The sequence below is a fragment of the Platichthys flesus genome, chromosome 9 (genome assembly GCF_949316205.1).
Source record: "Platichthys flesus chromosome 9, fPlaFle2.1, whole genome shotgun sequence".
Taxonomy (NCBI): Eukaryota; Metazoa; Chordata; class Actinopteri; order Pleuronectiformes; family Pleuronectidae; genus Platichthys; species Platichthys flesus.
The window spans coordinates 6,092,908-6,110,801 of NC_084953.1; the positions used below are offsets into that span (position 1 = coordinate 6,092,908).

The 17,894-nt window shown below is 42.4% G+C and overlaps 1 protein-coding gene across 1 annotated transcript in view; it reads left to right on the forward strand.

The window, feature by feature from the left end:
• raver2 (ribonucleoprotein, PTB-binding 2) overlaps positions 1-17,894 on the forward strand; it is a 66,562-nt gene that overhangs the window by 19,812 nt on the left and 28,856 nt on the right. The window contains exons 3-4 of the mRNA XM_062396190.1: positions 11,561-11,868; positions 12,710-12,874. Coding sequence (XP_062252174.1) covers positions 11,561-11,868; positions 12,710-12,874 — 473 coding nt within the window. The remainder of the gene's footprint in view (positions 1-11,560; positions 11,869-12,709; positions 12,875-17,894) is intronic.

Below are 17,894 nucleotides of genomic sequence, written 5' to 3' on the forward strand. Positions count from 1 at the left end.
CCAGCCTCTCTCTCTCTCTCCCTCCTTCTCTCACTTCTTTCCTTCCTTGCGTCCTTTCCTCACCATTAGCGAATGTAGGCACCTTACCAGCAGCGTGTTAGCTGTCCCATCGTTTGCATTCAAAAAGTTATGCTAGCTGAAAGCTGCCAGCTCTAGATAAAATGTCATTATGAGAGCAGATGAGCAGTTGCCTGCTTTTTATCTTTTTTCAGATTTAGATTTCAGCTCTTTTTTTGAGGGCTTCACATCCAGAATGTTTCAGTTCACGTGTTGTCAGAAAAGTTTTGAAAAATGGAGTCTGATTGTCACTGAATCTACAAACTTTATCGCTTTTCTGTCCTCAAGTGGGTTATATCGTTTTTTGCTAAATTAAAAAGCCCAAAGTGAGCTCCTCTCACAAAAAACACTGCTCCTGAATCTCCTGAGGCTCCTGAAATGCTGAGTCAGTCGTCCGTCCGATTCTGTCGCATCATTGTGACATCACATGCCCCTCATTTGCATAACGACACCTAACAAAGCCAAGTCAGGTAAGAGTGGAGGCTGACGTTTCCGACAAGCTCCTGACCAATCACAACAGAGTGTTGCAGCTGACCAATCAGAGCAGACTGGGCTTCTTGGGGAGGAGCGCCTTAAAGGGACAGACTGTACGGCAAAAAAAGTAAAGTAATAACCCAAATTAAAATTGAAAATTAGCCGAACGTGTCTCCTTCGATGCAGTCGATTTAAATCCGAAGACCTTACAAAATTCCCAAATTCCTTTGCAAGTTCCTATTCCACTGTTTAAATTATTTATCTCTTATTTTGAGATTCTAATATCATCCATCTCCTCTGTCAGTCATGTAAAGAACCTTCTGAGTGGTTTTTGTGTAGCTTCACAGTATCATTGATGGAAAGAAAGTTGACTTTTGGGCAGAGTTAACTTTTTCTAAATACTGAATATATAAAGAAAAGTTCGGTGTCAGGTCTCTGCTGCTGGGACTGAATTCACAGGTCTGATTTGAAACCCCCTGCCAGACACTCACAGTGGCAGACAGGCCGCCTGACAGATGCACACATTCACATATGCGCCCGCAGACAGGCATGTGAGGCTGTCTGCCAGCCCGTTAGGAATCTGCAGGCCTCAGTCCGTCCGTCCACTCACCATTCAGTCGACCAAACAACCAACCAAAGCGCATTGCCTCTTCCACATGACGTGCCACCACTCCAGAGGGTATGTGGACTAATTCGGCAGCGCTGCGGAACCAGGGATCTGGGAACACAATGGCGAGGGTTATCCTGGGAATCCCTGCTTTTCAATGGGGGCCTTTGTGCACCGTCCAGTAATGAAGACAACGTATGCTGGCGAAAAGTTCATTGACCCGTCCCTCTGTGTGTGACGGCTCGGACGAGGTAGAAAAATACACAAACCGAGGGACATTTATAGTCTCAGTGACTTGACCTGTAGTCACATCACCCATTTGTATTTGTATCGGCATAAACAAACAATGGAAACACTCACTACGCTCTTCTTTCTACCGTTTTACTCCAAATTTCTGTTGGTGTTCACATCAATAAGCTGCTCTCTTAATTGTTTCCAGCACTCAGAAAGATTCATTTATGTCTTTGGGTTGTTGTTGGTTTGTGTTTTTCTACTTTAATTATGCAGCTGAATGAAAAGGTGATTAGCAGGGCCAGTTGATTTGTGATGACTGGAAGGGTGCATTTGGTTTGAACGTAGAAGAAGACGGAGGAATACAGTCAGAGAAACGTCTGTGGTTCACTGCCGGAAGTTTCTGCAAACTTCTGCAAACTTTAAAACCATTAAATGAAGCCCCACAGTTGTTTTATTATTGATTAATTCCTTAGAACCATGTTTATATTTAAGTATTTTTGGTCGAGGTTGTGCTTCGCTTGACATTTTTGTGTATGCATTAGATAAAGCTCATGCACACTCTCTAGGATTTGCACAAAAATGATTTCCAAGTATATATACTTTCTATAAATATACTTAAACTTTGCTGCAGCACAGGTGTCCGCTATTGTTTGTAGTTCCTGAGTTGCATTCAACTTGCATGGAAGATAAGGGGTGGCAGTATTATGCTTAATATTTTTTTTAAGTTGTGTATAAATGTGCTAAGATACAGGGTTTTTATCTTGCACACCGTTTATGTTTATTGTTTCTTAATTCTATGACAGGAATGTGGCTGCAGGATTTAAATCTGATTCAGGCTGAATCAGAGTCTCAGTCACTGAAAAGAATAAAACCTCACTTCAAACATCACATCGCATCGTCCGGCACGATTATCTCTTGTGTCCATAATTTTACTTTGTAATGACAAAGAAGAAGAAACTGAGACATGATGTGAAGTGGACAGGCTCCATTCATATGACTGTGCTTCTGCTTAACTGCACTTTAAGAGCAATTACTCAAATAATGTCATTAGTGGAGTTGAGAGTTTAGCTCTTTAGTAAAAGCTTTGTGTTATTGTGTACGTCTAATTGTGTGTTTGTGTGTGTGTGTGTGGTGTACTCACGACACAACACAACACAACACAGCACAACATTGATGAGGATACTCAACACTTCTTTTTTCATTATCTCGCTTTTTTTTTGCCTCCATCTTCCTCCCTCTTGAGTGACAGAAGCCGAGTCAATCTAATTGCTTCCCTGGACAGAAGCTTGTCATTGCGCTCTCGTCTTTCCTTCTTTCTTTCTTCTATCACTTCCTCCCCTCTTCCTCTTCTCTCCTTCATCATCTGTCCACCTGTCTCCTTGTGAATCACCAAATGCAAATCAGCACAGGCCACGCAAATATGATGTGGCTGTTATCTTTAATCACATACACACATACACACACACACACACACACACACACACACACACACACACACAAAGGCCCTGTTATTTGACCTTTTAACTCTCGCTGTGAATATGTCACATCGTGTTTCATGTTTGTGCGTATCCTCTATATTCAAATTCTGCCGATATTGATTTGGCCAAGTGCACTATGGGTAGCTAATGAAGCAATAGCTAATGAAGCAATAGCTACCCCTCCATGCACAAGTCTCAGCTTGTTATTAAAGATTAAAAGAGGATGATGATGATTGTCATGGATCTCGTTTCTCTGCTGGTTCTCACAAACATCACTGTTCCTCGCTGTCTTTGCTCATAACAAGGCGACTGTGGATAATGTCCAGAGGCTTCCTCGGCCTTCCTGCTGAGAGCCGTGACTGTTGTGAACCTGCCTGTTTGGAATGGGCTGCTCTCTTGTCCTGTGTTTTTGCTCCAAAGCTACTTCTGGAATTATTCCTTGTCATTAGTGAGTCCTCCTCAAACTTCTATTTTATTTGTGTGGTGGACTGCAGCAACACAACTAAATTTGTGCTTTTAATTTGATGATGATTTGCTAAAGAGGAAGTGATTCTATGAATGTTGTTGCCTTGAGCGAGATCAGCAGCCACGACTTGCTTTTGGGCAACAGGACCGACTGAGGATGTAGAAAACGACATGTTGAACGTGATCCACACACTGAAGGCACACTGTCTTATCTGCGGCTCACACCAGTGCACATGGAAAGTGCACAATTTGTAAACACAGACACACACACACACACACACACACAAACACATATACAGACACACACACAGAGCTGGTCTGAAGGTAGCGTTCATCAAAAGAGGAAGTACATCTTGTGTGTCGGGATATGTTTTGAATATTCATATCACTGTTTGTTACATATTCTTTTTGGAGTGTAGGTACGTGTGTGTGTGTGTGTGTGTGCGTGCGCGTGTGTGTGTTAATTCAAGTATCAAACCTTCATCGGTTTATCACGAGAGACCTCTTTTATTCTTTCTTAAATCGTTGCCTCTTTGAAGCTCATGTCATTTCTGATCATAATCCACTGGTTTCACTGCTGTTCATCGTGTTCCAGTTGTAATTGTCGAGAGAGACATCTTCACAGGTGCATGTGCATGGTTTCACAATGAAGATTATATCACATTGATTAATCATGTTTATTAAATCAGGAAAAGATAGAAGGAGGGTCCAAACTGACACATTCAGAGTCCTTGTGTAAAGTCCTGTGTCAAATTGGGAATATGACTAATAATTTGCTTTTTAATCCTCTCATTCAAGCAGCAACAGGAGGATGTTCAGTTTACTGCGATTTAACTTGTCTGCTCAAAAAGTAAACAGTAAATCAACTAAACGGATTCTCTCTATCAGCTTTTTGTGACGTTTTTAAATACATGTTAATTGATTGATAATCAGAACAAAATGATAGTTGTATGGAAGTTGTCTTCAGCTGTTACAGAGAGAGAATGACAGCAGAATAAGTACAGGGAGACAGAGAAGGACGGAGAAGAGGAGGGAGATGACATGGAGAAGGACGTGTGAATGAGATGATGGACAGAAGATGAAAATTACAGCTTGTATGTTTGAAGGGAGACAAGAAAGAAAGAAAGAAAGAAAGAAAGAAAGAAAGAAGGAAAGAAGGAAAGAAGGAAAGAAGGAAAGAAGGAAAGAAAGAAAGAAAGAAACAGGAGAGGGATGGAGTGAATTTCTGGATGAATTAATGATACAGTGGCTGATATGCTGCCCAAAAATATTTGCAGCTTTTCATCAAATTCTAATCTGTTGGATCAGCTTCATTGGATTTTGATTTTTTTTTTTTATTGATTTAAATGTAAATCAGAGAGACCATCGGTAGAAATGCAAGTTGTCCATGTGAAAACAACAAAAAAATATGCAAGCGCACAATGACAGTTGGGGTTGTGTTCATCGATGTACCAGTTTTTTTTTATTGTGAAATGTTTGGAAGAGGAACGGAGTGGCTGTTTGAACAATGTAGCCGTGGGCGGGTTTGAGTGGGCGGCCTGTTGAAGAGAAGCCGAGTGTTAAATCCACTCAACGCTGCCTCTCATCCATCTCCTCCATCTCCTCCATCTCATCCATCTATCCATTCCTCCATCTATCTGTCCATCTGTCCTTCACACACCCACCCAACAACCTCATATTCCTCTCCATAACTTGAATATTCAAAAAATAAGGATTCTGTGTCCATGCCTTGTCTTCTACTCCTAAATATTATTATAATTCACCTGGAAACTGCTCATTTTTAACATAATCTTATGGACTTTGTACCTCATAACCTCAGACATGAAGACAGGAGTGATTGCAGCAACTCCACATGTGTTGTGTAGAACTCTAATTCTGAGGTTACACTCTGGTCATCTTTACAAACCCAGCAGAGGATCAAGCAAGTTTTAAACAATCTATTGTAACTTGAATATGACGATTACCATTTAACACTTATGGCGTGTTCTAGGTTTAGGTTTGATCAGTCGTTTCTTCAGTAAAACAATGGAAATAAAATGACAGTTGGACTGAATTAAATTGACAGAATAGAAAACGCAGAATTTGAGATGTACTTCACCAATTGCCACAATAAATGCGACAGTTAGGCAATAAAAGAAAATAACACCTGTATGTAGTTTACAATCATTATAATCTATGACAGGACACTGAAGTCCTCTTGAGGGCTCTTGAGGATGTGAAACCCGGAGGGCTCTGGGGGTGCAGGGGAGCTGATGGATGGAAACAGTGGGAGCCCGAGAGACGAGGAGCGGAATCAAGAGGAGGTGATGATGGAGGGGAGAGTGTGGGAGGGCCGGTGTTCGAGGAGACAAAGGGCTCCGAGGATGAGAGGAGCGCTGGGGAGAGAGCGGAGGATGAGGGAGGAGGTTGCAGCTCCTCTGAAGTGTTTACTGGTGCGGCTGCTGGAGCAGAGAGGAATAAATCCACACATGCAAAGGAGAGTGATGGTTTATCGGTGCGACACAACCGAGAGGCACAATCAAGGATTTGTCACACCTGATTTAGTGTGTGTGGGTGTGTGTGGGTGTGTGTGTTATATATTGCTGATTGTGTCTCACCACAGGTCCTTGAAGATTTCCGGCAGCTTGTCAAATGAGACTGTGAACATTTCTCCACTCTCTCGGACAATCTTTCAGGTCGAGTCTGGGATCTGATCTTAGGATTTATACCATGTGCAGCTATGATGATTCAGAGGAGTGATCTCATTGGTGTGTGTGTGTGTGTGTGTGCGTGTGTCTGTGTGTGTGTGTGTGTGTGAGAGAGGTTGATAAATACAGAAAGAGCAACAGATCAGATAGAGCTCATCCCTCCTGGCCTGTCACTGCTGCCTTCAAACACACACACACACACACACACACACACAAACACACACACACACACACACACAGATAATACAACCTCAGTTCAGACTGAAAATGGCAATGATGATGTAATTTCTAAACACCGTCCTCGGCTCCACTTTTCCGTCTCATCTGCCCTTTCATCTCTGAAGCAAATGGAAATCTTTGACATCATTACTCAAAACATCTTCTCATCATTAGCAGAGATGAGGATCCTTGAAACGTATAAATTATAACACGCTGGCCCCGTAAAGTCTGAAGGTATCACAGAAAGAAAAAGAATAGAGGACTTCCAGGCTTGTTCCGGGGAAATCTTTAACTTAAATGCTGCCTTTGGATCAAATGGATCGAGGTTAAGAATGTATATTGATTTATGAACATAAAGGTGAAGGTATCTATTTGTTTATTGGACTTTTATTGTTCAGAAGATTAACGCTCTGTTACTGTCTGAATGATACTGGTTTGGACCAATCAGGCTTGAAAGGAGGTTGAAGAATTGACACTGAAGGGATTTTTTTCTCGTGGATAAAGATGCTTCCGCTCGTCTTCCAACAGCCCGTCGGCCCCCCTGACAGACAGATGGTTCCTCCAATCACCAGCCAAGTGTTTTTTTTTACAAAGCTCCAGCCCTTTTCCAAGTTTTCTGAATGTAGCTTTCCCAGATGGTTCTGTGTGACGGACCATCTGCCACGTTAGATTAACACAAACGTGTCATTAACCTATTAGCATGTCACGTCGTTGAAATTGTTTCTAAACCAAAGTGATGGACAAACATGTTGACCTGATGATGGCTCTAGATGAAAAGTCACAGAGAATTTTACAAATCCTCTTGTGAAGAAAGTGCTTTTGTGAAACTAAATTTCATATCAATCTCTCAAACTGTTGCTGAGACGTTTTAACATAAAATATATATAAAATATAAATGGACTAAGCATCTCTATAGCCGTCTCCTACCAGTGACGTCATTTGTAACCACAAATTTAAAATAAAAGGAAACTCGTGCTCTGGGTGTTTAGTTTGCTCCATATCCCATCCACTAACACGGAGGATGCATCGTTTATGTCTTATACTGCAGCCAGCCACTAGGGGGTGATCAAGACACTTTGGCCTCACTTTTGACCACGTTGTCCATCTGTATATACAGTCTCAATAGATCCATAGTGGCACTGCAGGACAAGTAAGGGATTGCTAAAGCCAGGGTTATTTGTGGAGATAAAAGTTACAATCCTTATATTATTATAATGGGAAACAGTCTTGAATGTTAAACTACATTGAATTGTATTAAAAACAACATAAACTGCACATCGTATTGCTGCATATTTGTATTTGTTTCTGTATTTTTATTTTAAGCCTCTTTATAACTAAAGGTTTTTACCTTAACTTGATGCTGTATGGTCACTTTTCCTGCCGGCCTTCTTTAGTTTTACAGGGAAATATGATATGAATATAGGAATTTGTATATAAACAGATAACTATCATTTCACAAAAGTCGACAGACGAATGTGGTCTGAACTTAGATTCTGTAGCATTTCTCCCCCTGGTGGACGCTCCACCTGAGACGTTCATCTCGGCCTCGGGGCCTGAGATGAAACGACGGGGCCACCTTGCACGCAGCACGACGTCCGGCCCCTCGAGTTCCCTGGTTCTGCTGCGTCGATTGGAACTCCCCTGTTTTTAATTAACTCCTTCAACAGGGACCGTGGCAGCAGAGTTGCAGCCTCCGAGGGGATTTTCTTTCTTTTCCTGCGCCCCTACACTCGCCTCAAAGGAAACACGGGGAATAATCGACACGTTCAGAAAGCGAAGGGCCATAATTAAAACGTCAGGACTTTTGTGTACCCCCCCCCCACACCCTCTATGTTTTCTCCTTTTCATTATTTATTTTTTGACATAGTTCACTCGGAGTAGCCCACGCACTGATTACCAAGCTGTGAATTATGAGATTATTATTTAAGCTATTGAAGAGTCTTCGATTTCTCCCTTTCTCTGCCGGAGAAAGTACTGAGTGGGATTTGACGTCAGCCCCCGCTTGTCGGTCTGCATTGTATCATTAGAGGTAATAGAAAGAGAGAGAGAGAGAGAGAGCTTTAGCATTAAACCCAAACCATATTCCGTCCATTCCCTCCTAATGTCTATGTTAGGTAGCATACTTAGCGGGTTAAAACTGGATTAGGCTCCCAGCTTAGTGTTAGATATCAATTACAGAGTGTGTGTGTGTGTGTGTGTGTGTGTGTGTAATAGATTTGGGTGGAGGCGGCATTCGAATGGAGATGTAGAAACTGGGAGAGAAGTTGTCAGAGCGGAGTAAGGTGGGAAGAGGAGGCACAGAGAGACAATCGAGAGAGAGAGAGAGAGAGAGATCAATAGAGATAGAGAAGTGCTGGAGGCTGATAGATGGAGATACAGAGAGGTGGGGAGAGTTTCTCTGTGTTTGAGCTCGATCCTGACCTTGCATTAGATCTGCCTGCAGTCATGTTCTCACTGCAGAGGAACAAGGCTGCGGTGGAGCAGATGTCCCAGTTGTTGCACTTTTCAACCCTTTTGTTTTTTCACTGATATGTTCCAACCTGAGCTGCACATACAACTTGTGTCTTGGGTGACTGTAGAAACCCAGAAACAGTTCACAATGTGGTTTGTGTTGGGGTTTTTTTAAACAAAAGACTGTGGACATTGTGTCTATCTTTACTTTTGAGACGTTTGCATGTCAGGTATGTTAATATGTTCTGTGGCTGTGATGTGGGATAAAAGATCGGTCACTGTGAGTGTCCAGCAGCTTTTAGGTCACCTCTAAATCTCCTCTCTGCTTTACATCTGTTGAAGTTGCACCTGAATATTAAAAGACTGTTTGTTTTTACGTTTGGTTCCACATTGTGAGCAGATTGTCCATAGTTGCAATCATTGCTGAAAGATTTGGGTCAAAATGAGCATCACCGATTTTGATTAGTCATTGACATTTATTGTTTTTGCAAATTAAGAATCTTTGTGTTTTGGACGTAGACCATAATGATGGAGAACAACTTTAAGCTCAAACAACCCTGATACAGATGGCTAATCTCACACTTTGATGTCATTTGGAGCCAGGTGATTTGTGCTGCAGGGTCGAGGTCCTGCCGATACATGAGCCTGTCAAATAACGAATCAGTCTCAACAGTCGATCGTGAAGTTTTATCCCACGAAGGACAGAAAACATCTTTAACCAAACATTAATACATTGTGTACTCCCAACAGTTAACATGGAGGAGATGGGGGTTTCTGACCTGTACTGCCGACAGCCACCAGGGGGGTGATCAAAGTGATAAGGCTTCTCTTTTGGGCAGTGAAGTGAAAATTCATCAGTCAGTTTGCGTTGGTTTGGCTGCAGACACCATCTTTTTTGTAAGATGGCTCATAATGATGATTTCTGGCTCGGTTGCTCTAAGTGGCAGAGACACCAGCTGCCACAGATTCCATCTGAATAACTCAGTTATTTGAAGGTCTGGTACCAAAAATCTTTAGCTCTCTGATTCCTGTGGGGACTGTTGATGAACGCTATGTGTCAAACATGGAACCTGGCCTCACATGGCGTTCCTTTAGTTTATGATGTTTACGGTGATTTACAGCCTGGAGCAGAATCCTGTATGAATCATATCCCCCATCATTGATTTTTTTCCGTCTTGCTGTTTCCGGAGGTCGTTCTCCACATCTGACCACAGAACATGTTCACGTCGACTCACAGCAATACTCACATATACATACAGATTATGCAAATTGAGGCGTGTGGGCTGTAAAATGACCTGTTGTTTAGAGCTCAGTCTGAAATAGCAAAAAAACATTGCTGGATGCCGCCCACTTTGTGTATAGAAGGAATCACATTTGCATACCTGTCTGATTTTTCACACTCATGAAGGCGTTTAATGGTTCCAGATACCCAGGGGGTCTGAAGCGCCCCAACAGAGGTCAATCCCCAAACAGCACATCTATGATCAGTTCACAAAAACACAATAAATGCACATCATGTCTTTTGGAAGCAGGTTAGATTTTTATTTTCCTCTTCAGCATGAATAAATACATCAACATTATTTTATATTTGAGTATGATATAGTACGATTTATCTCCCTGCATATTCTGTGTATCATATGATCCAGGTTGTTAACCACTATCTTTGACTTTTTAATATTAACATAGCTCTTTAAACTTTATATTTAAATACAAACTGGTTTTTAAAGAGAGTTTTCTCAGTAGTCAAGGACTAAACTTTGGATTTCTGCTCACTGCTCCAGCGGCTGCTGGATTTGGCTTCTCTACCTTTTCTCACCGCCCCTAATGGAAATCAAGAGCTACGATTGATACTCGACTTCTCCTCCACAAGCCAGTTTGCCGGCTTTCACTGTCACTTCAACACACGGCACCATTTTCTAGACACAAAAATGGGATACTTAAAACGGCCATCACGATATTAGAGAGTTTAAACCCTCAAAGGCTGCCTCTGCCTCCTCGTCACTGACCAGGTCTAGAAATATCCTCAGAAAACACGGCAGCTCATGTGTGTTATCAAACCGATGTGGGTGGAACGAGGTTTTTAAATCAAACACACTGCTACATGTAATTCTGACTTGATGAGAAGGTTTTATGTTGAGTGATTACAGCGAATGCTACACTCCACTTTGCACCATGGGTTCAGTAGTTTCCTCAGTAGCAGCCTATTCATACATTACTGGAGTGGATGTTTAGCTTGGTCATACAACATTTATATAGACTGTATTTATCAGTGGTCTTTAAAAAATCAACCTAGTCACTTACAAACAATACTAACAATACAAATGACTCAAACATAACTGAATTAGGAGTCTATAATTGGCCCCTTTAAGTAAATTAGAAAAACCCTAGATTTGCTTCCTGCCACCTGCAGTGTTGTGTTGTTTTCTTGACCTATTTCAGTCAGGTTGTTGCTTTACATGAGACAAGGTGTGTATTTGTGTGTGTGTCACAGTGGATTCCCCCTACATAGTGGCTCCCTTTTGGCTCTCTAGCTAATGTGTTGTATTTCTCTCTGTGTATCTGTCTGTCTCCGTCTCTATGACTGTCTGTCTGTCTGTGACTTTGCTTGTCGTCTTGTCTTTACGCCTCATTGTGTTGTCACTTCACCACACGCGGCTTGTCATTTATTTTCTTTGCTTTTCATGTCACTTGTGCCGTGCTTGTTCTTTGACTGTGTGTCTCTTTCATTCCGTATTTTCCAACCCACCGCTTCCTGCCCCCTTTTTGAATGTCTGCTTTAAATGTGTGTTTGTTTGAGTCGTCCCCACGTCCATTTATGTCCGTCCATCTCTTGTCTCCGTCTGTGTTTCCCCCCCCTCGTCGCTGTCTCCATATTGCCCCTCCTCCAGCCTTTGTGACTTTGCTGAACGGGGACCAGGCTCAGGATGCCATCCGCTCCCTCCATCACAGCACTGTCCGGGGACGCCTGATCAACGTCACCCTGCAGCCCACCGACTCCCTGCTGTGCCTCACCAACCTGCCGCACACCTTCACCGCCCAGCAGCTGGAGGAGCTGGTGCGCGCCTACGGAAACATCGAGCGCTCCTTCCTGGTGTACAGCGAGCTGACGGGCCACTCCAAGGGATATGGGTTTGTGGAATACATGAAGAAGGACTCAGCTTCACGGGCCCGATCTGAGCTGCTGGGCCGGCCGATGGTACGTTAACCAGCAGCCACTCAAATGATCTCTTCATGTTTAAGTATCTCGAGGAGAACCTTTGTTTCCTTTCTGATTATTATTAAGGACATTTTAGTTTGCAGAGCCTCCAGGACCCAATGCAAACTTATTATCCAAAATCATCAATGTAGAAACCAGGATGGCACTTGGTCATGTAAACACCTCCGTCACGACCGTCCCCAAGACGAAACCATATTTAAATTCACAAAATCGGAATTTGTATTGGGATTAGCACCAAATTGCACACACCCTTAAACAATTGTTCCCTAAATATGATCAAGATCCATAAGTTATAGTGAATTAATACAAATGGCGTTTTATAAAACGTTCTTAGGAATCATACCAATTTTAATTTTGATATATAGGTTTTTAGATGTATAGGCCTATATATAGAGGGTTAAGGGTAGAGGATGTCACACCTTGTTAAAGCCATATGAGACAAATTGTGATTTGTGAATATGGGCTCTACAATTTAAATTTGATTGATTGATATATCTGAAAAAATAATTCTCCCAAATATCGATATTTAAACTAAATTGCCGCCCTGTCATTATTTACGACACGTGTGCAGAATGAGGAATGACACATTTGATGAATGGTTTACACATTAAGTTTTTAACTTCTTTAAAACTCTTGTAATCAGCATCATGGCTGATGAAATTGTCAATTCATGGGACAAGAGATAATTAGTAGAATTAAGAAGAATTCTAAATCCAAATGGAGGATTTAGAATGAACTTGTGATGTAGTGTAGGGGTGTGAGGTCAGTTGTGGTAAATATAATAAAGCATTTACTGTACATGTATCACACGACTGTGCAGGGCGACCGCTCACTGATGGTGCAGTGGATGGACGTCAACCAGCTGAGCCAGGAGGAGAACCTGCACTCCAGGTGCCTGTGTGTGGACCGACTGCCGCTGGACCTCTGCGACTCCGAGGAACTGACGCAGCTCTTCTCTGAAACCTACAAACCCGTCTTCTGCCAGGTCAGCTTCTACTCTCTCTCTCTCTCTCTCTCTCTCTCTCTAGAGTAATAACCGCCTAACACGATTGTGACAAGGCCTTTAGTTTTCACATGTCTTACAAGCGGGATCCCATCTGCTGAATGCATGTTTCCTCAAGGTCGTGGCTCATTGAACACGTCTGCGCTGTGACACCGAGCTTTGAGATAAATGTTCCCAAACTCTTCTTTTCTTTTTCATGTTCTCAGTTCTTCATTGGCTGCTTTCTTGTCTGGACATTTTCCTGGACTTTTCCACAGCGACTGTATGTGAGAACATCTGAGTCCGTTGTTTGAGGACATTTTCAGAAACCTCTGCTGCCAAAGTCTGAGTGAGCCCATGTGAGAGTACAGCAGGAACACATGTATTATTTGGTGTATTCACTAATTCAACTTCACAGCGAGCGAGTGGACATGTTGGGACACGTGTAAAAGAAATAAAATAAATATCTCAAGAAAAAGAAGTGTCCAACACTTGCAGAAGACGCAGAGAAAGGAAAGACGAGCTTTTTGTGGCTTTTGTGTGCAATGGGAATGGACAGAATAAACCTTCACTCCCGGGACAAATGACTCTGCTGCTGTAGACACAGGTTTTTATCTGTGGTTTTAAATAAACCACATACACTATATCATCTATATCTGTTCAGGTCTGAATTTAATAGAAGCTTTAAAGCATATATGACTCAATGATACTGTCACACAAACTCCTTTAAATGATCTGTGCTCCATCGGTTCAGACTCTCACCTCCTGGCCCTGTCAACTGAACCCCACCAGGGGAGAGCTGTTGATATAAAATTCAGGGGTCACCGTCCCTATTGGCCGACCTGGCACCATCACTTGGCTGTGACCCCCGCCCCACCCTTCATCTCCCTCCCTCCGTCCCGCTCGGCCTCTTCCAACACCCGCTCAGCTGTGTTTGGAACCTGCTCCATAAAACACATCGTCTCCACCCTCACATGCCCATTTAGACATTACTCAGTGTGGGTGCGTCATCTCTCCCATTTCCACTTTTAGCTCCACCTCTCCGCCCCACTCCCTCGTAGAAATCAATACGCCCACATCATCCCGGTCCCATGATGCTTGGTGGGTGTTTAGCTCACGTTGCTTCGCTGTTGCAGAGCCAGCAGGCTTTGACCTATGGGTTGGTGCTTTCTCTCTTCTGTACGGTACAGCGAGTGCCTCAGAACATGTATTTGTATCACTGCACCTCAACTGTACTGTATTATTTACTAACTGTGTGGGACAGTGCACCAGAGCACTTCCAACCGTGACTGCTGCCTCAGGCTGTGGGTGCTTGAGTTATAGTCAGGGGATCCTCTTGGTCTCCAGGCTCATAACATGACAGGTGCTAAATCTCCTGGTGATCCATCCAGCAGCGGTAAGAGATTTAGACCAAAGGTATCTGAATTGATCACGTCTATAAATGTATCATGTCCCATTAATTTATGTTTGTTTTGACCAAATCCCCAATTATTTATATCTTATAGAATAAGAAGAGCTACATCTATAAATTGTTATTTTCTCATCCAAGAAAAATTGCAATTGGTGTGTTTGTGTGTGTGTGTGTGTGTGTGTGTGTGTGTGTGTGTGTGTGTGTGTGTGTGTGTGTGTATGTGTGTGTTGGTTAAAGGAATAAAATAAAAATAAAAATCATTCAATTCAAATTCCATCGTGTTCCAGAGAGCACTGACTGTACAATGTGTATTTGTTTATGCAGAGTTGTTCTTAACCTGCCTGGTTGTTTTGCCTGTGCCGACGCCGGCTGCTGTTTTTCTTTCTGAAACTGTTAAAGTGATCTGCAGTAATTCTGCCACGGCGAGTGAAGACCAGCTGCAGGACTCAGTCCACAGAAACCTGAAGCTGAACCGCCCCTGCTCCTTTTAGTCAAAGTTTGGTGAAAGTCAAATCAGAATGCAAATTGTCGTCACCCTTGTTGTGATTGACGTCTCTTACGTTGACTACAAGCCGCTGCTGCTTTAAGTCGTGCGAAGTGAAATGAATTTTTCTGCAATGATTTCTGGAAAGATGTTCTCCCATATCATCATCGTCATTTTCTCTGTTAGATTTAATAACAAGAATATCAGGTTATTTAGTAATATTTTGACGTTGGTGCTCTCAGCTCTAGTATGGACAAGATAAAGTTGAATCAAATACAGCTCTTGACGGACTCAGGAGGTAGAGCGGATCGTCCACTGATAAGAAAGTCAGTGGTTTGATCCCTGTCTGTATAAATACTGTTAATATACCATTTAACTGTTTAACAGAGCTTTAACCGCCATTGTACATTACATTCAATCTACTATCTATATTTAATACTGTTCAGTATTTAATAATAATGTGCACATGTCTACACACAGTCACACTCGCAGAGGATTAGTATAATAATAACACCTAAAGATAATTGGGCGTCTGGTGGCCTCCATGTCGTTGGTCCAGGAACATTCAAATCTTTTCTTACATCATCTCCATCACTTGTCTCCCTTCATTTTCTTTCACCTTTTAAATACCAGGAGCCAATCAGAGGCCAGTGTCAGAAACAGATATGTTAGACGTGCATTGCTGGATACAATACATACATAGAGAGAAGGTTGCGTCATCATTTGTTTCGAGATAACTTGTCTCCGCTCGTCTGACAGTCGTCCGCCTCTGTCTCTCTTACATAAAGCCGTGGTGCACGGAGGTAAACCTCAGCCCTCTTGTCACTTTCCCTCTGTTCGGAGTGCACTTAACCTGTGGCCTCGGCCCTGAGCGCTGTAATTCCCCTGCCTCCTCCATGCAGCACTTTAGCCTGAGTCACTCCGCAGAGATGGAGGAAGGAGAGGGTGAAGAATGTCAACCATATTAGAGCGGAGAACAGCAGGATGGAGTCAGGGCGGAGGGATGGTGAGACGGAGAGGAAGGAGCGGAGAATGCCAGACCTATTAGAAAGAGAGGATGTAGGGAGGAAGGATGGAGGGAGGAAGGATGGAGGGAGGAAGGCTGTCAGCGCCAGGGAGAGATGGAGAGATGGAGAGCTGAGGGGAAAAGGGTGAAGAGGCGTCGATTGTCAATCACAGGGAGAAGATTGTAACTGTGAACATGACGACTCAGAACAAGTTAAAAAATGCACATCTACCCTCAAATTAAGGGAGGACAGATTTATGTCTGTAATACTGGAGGATATAATGTAGATGGAATAAAAGAGGTTGGCGAGAGACGGAAGGAGGGATCGATGTTAAAGGAATGGAGAACGGATGGAGAGAGGCTAATGAAAAGAAAACCTTCCATACTTTGCAGGCCACACAGGGAATTGGCAGACTGAGACTTTGCTCTCTAAGGTTCTGTCCTATGTAAGAACTTTGATGCACAGCACACACGTACAGTGGACGACTCCCTTCACACTCTGTCTTCTCATTTCTTCTGCTTGTTTGACGGCACCGTGAAGACAACTCTATTTTTATTGTGCTGGTGAATAAACAATATATCTGATAATGTTCTATAATGAGGTACAGTGCACATTTGGAATTATTAACTGAAACTAATATGTTTCTGCAGCTTGCACTTAAAGGTTCAAGCGTGTCGAATTTAGTGACATCTAGTGGTGAAGTTGTGTGTTGCAGCTGAGTACCCGCCCACCTCACCCTCCCCTTACAAACATGAAATGGAACCAGCCTTCAGTTGTCATAAAATCTCAAAAGGTTTAGTTTGTCCAGTTTAGGCTACTGTAAAAAAAAACATGGCGGCTTACGTGAAGAGTACTAACCTTTTGTAAATATAAAGTGTTTAAATATAAAGGAAACAACAATTTGTACAATCAAGATGAGACACACTAGGATTAGTTTATATTCAATACTGCCAACAGATCCCTCTCACCTGAATCTTACACACTGGACCTTTAATGTTCTGCACTGTATGTGTTATTTAGCTTCAAGGAGAAGCTCGGACTCTGTTCACGACAACAACAACGACAACTGATCTGTGAATAAACAGGTGAGCAGCTCTTTGTGTAGCAGCGGCAGTGCAGCTTCGGGGTTCTGTGGACTTTCACAGTTTCCTGAAAGAAAACCGCTACCAGCTTCACCACAGAACAAACAAACTGTTCAATCCAGTAGAGACGCTGCTGCAGATTCATCACATTGTTTCTAAGAATTCATCAAAGAAGATCTTGTGTAATTGTTGCGCAGCTCATTAAAGACTTCTCAAGTACAATCTTTAGATGTTTGACTGAGATGAAACACACAAGTTTTGTTCACAGAAAGAATAAGTAGAAGACCGTTGTCATGTTTTTTATTAAATCTCTTCTTCTTCCCACAAATCCTCAAAAACCTTTGTATTTTGTTAAATTTGATTAAGTTTCATCCAATTTTTAAGATGAATGATTTCTTAATGATTTTATCTGGATCCCTGCTCTTTTATGTATTTTTAATTATGGACACTTTCCCTTCCTCAATCTCCCTTCTTTTCATGCAGAGATGAACACAAACACACACACACACACACACACGCACACACAGAGACACACACACACACACACTTACAGTTCTCTTCATGAGGTCACTGGGCTCGCTCCTGTACATTTCTTCACAGACAGCTGTGACAGTGCTGTCGTGACCTCATCACTCGGTTCAGACAATTGATGTGGTCATTTATATGGTGTCTCTCATACACAACCACACACACACACACACACAGACACACACACAAACACACACACACACACACACACAATAACTGACAGGGGTGCTCCTACGAGTGACTCAGTCAGCATCTCTTGGCTGAACACCAGGACTTGAGGTCAAGAGCTGTCAGACACACTGATAGCCTAGCCTAGCTTTCTGCACTGTAAACACACACACACACACACACACACACAGTCATATACACACACACTTATTTTTGATCCCACAAATAATCAAAAATCCCAATATTTAATAATAAGCAGAGACGGAGAAGGTTCCCACATCAGTGGAATGAGATAGTTTAATACTTTTGCAGGTCAAATTAACATGGTTATTAGTTAAAATAG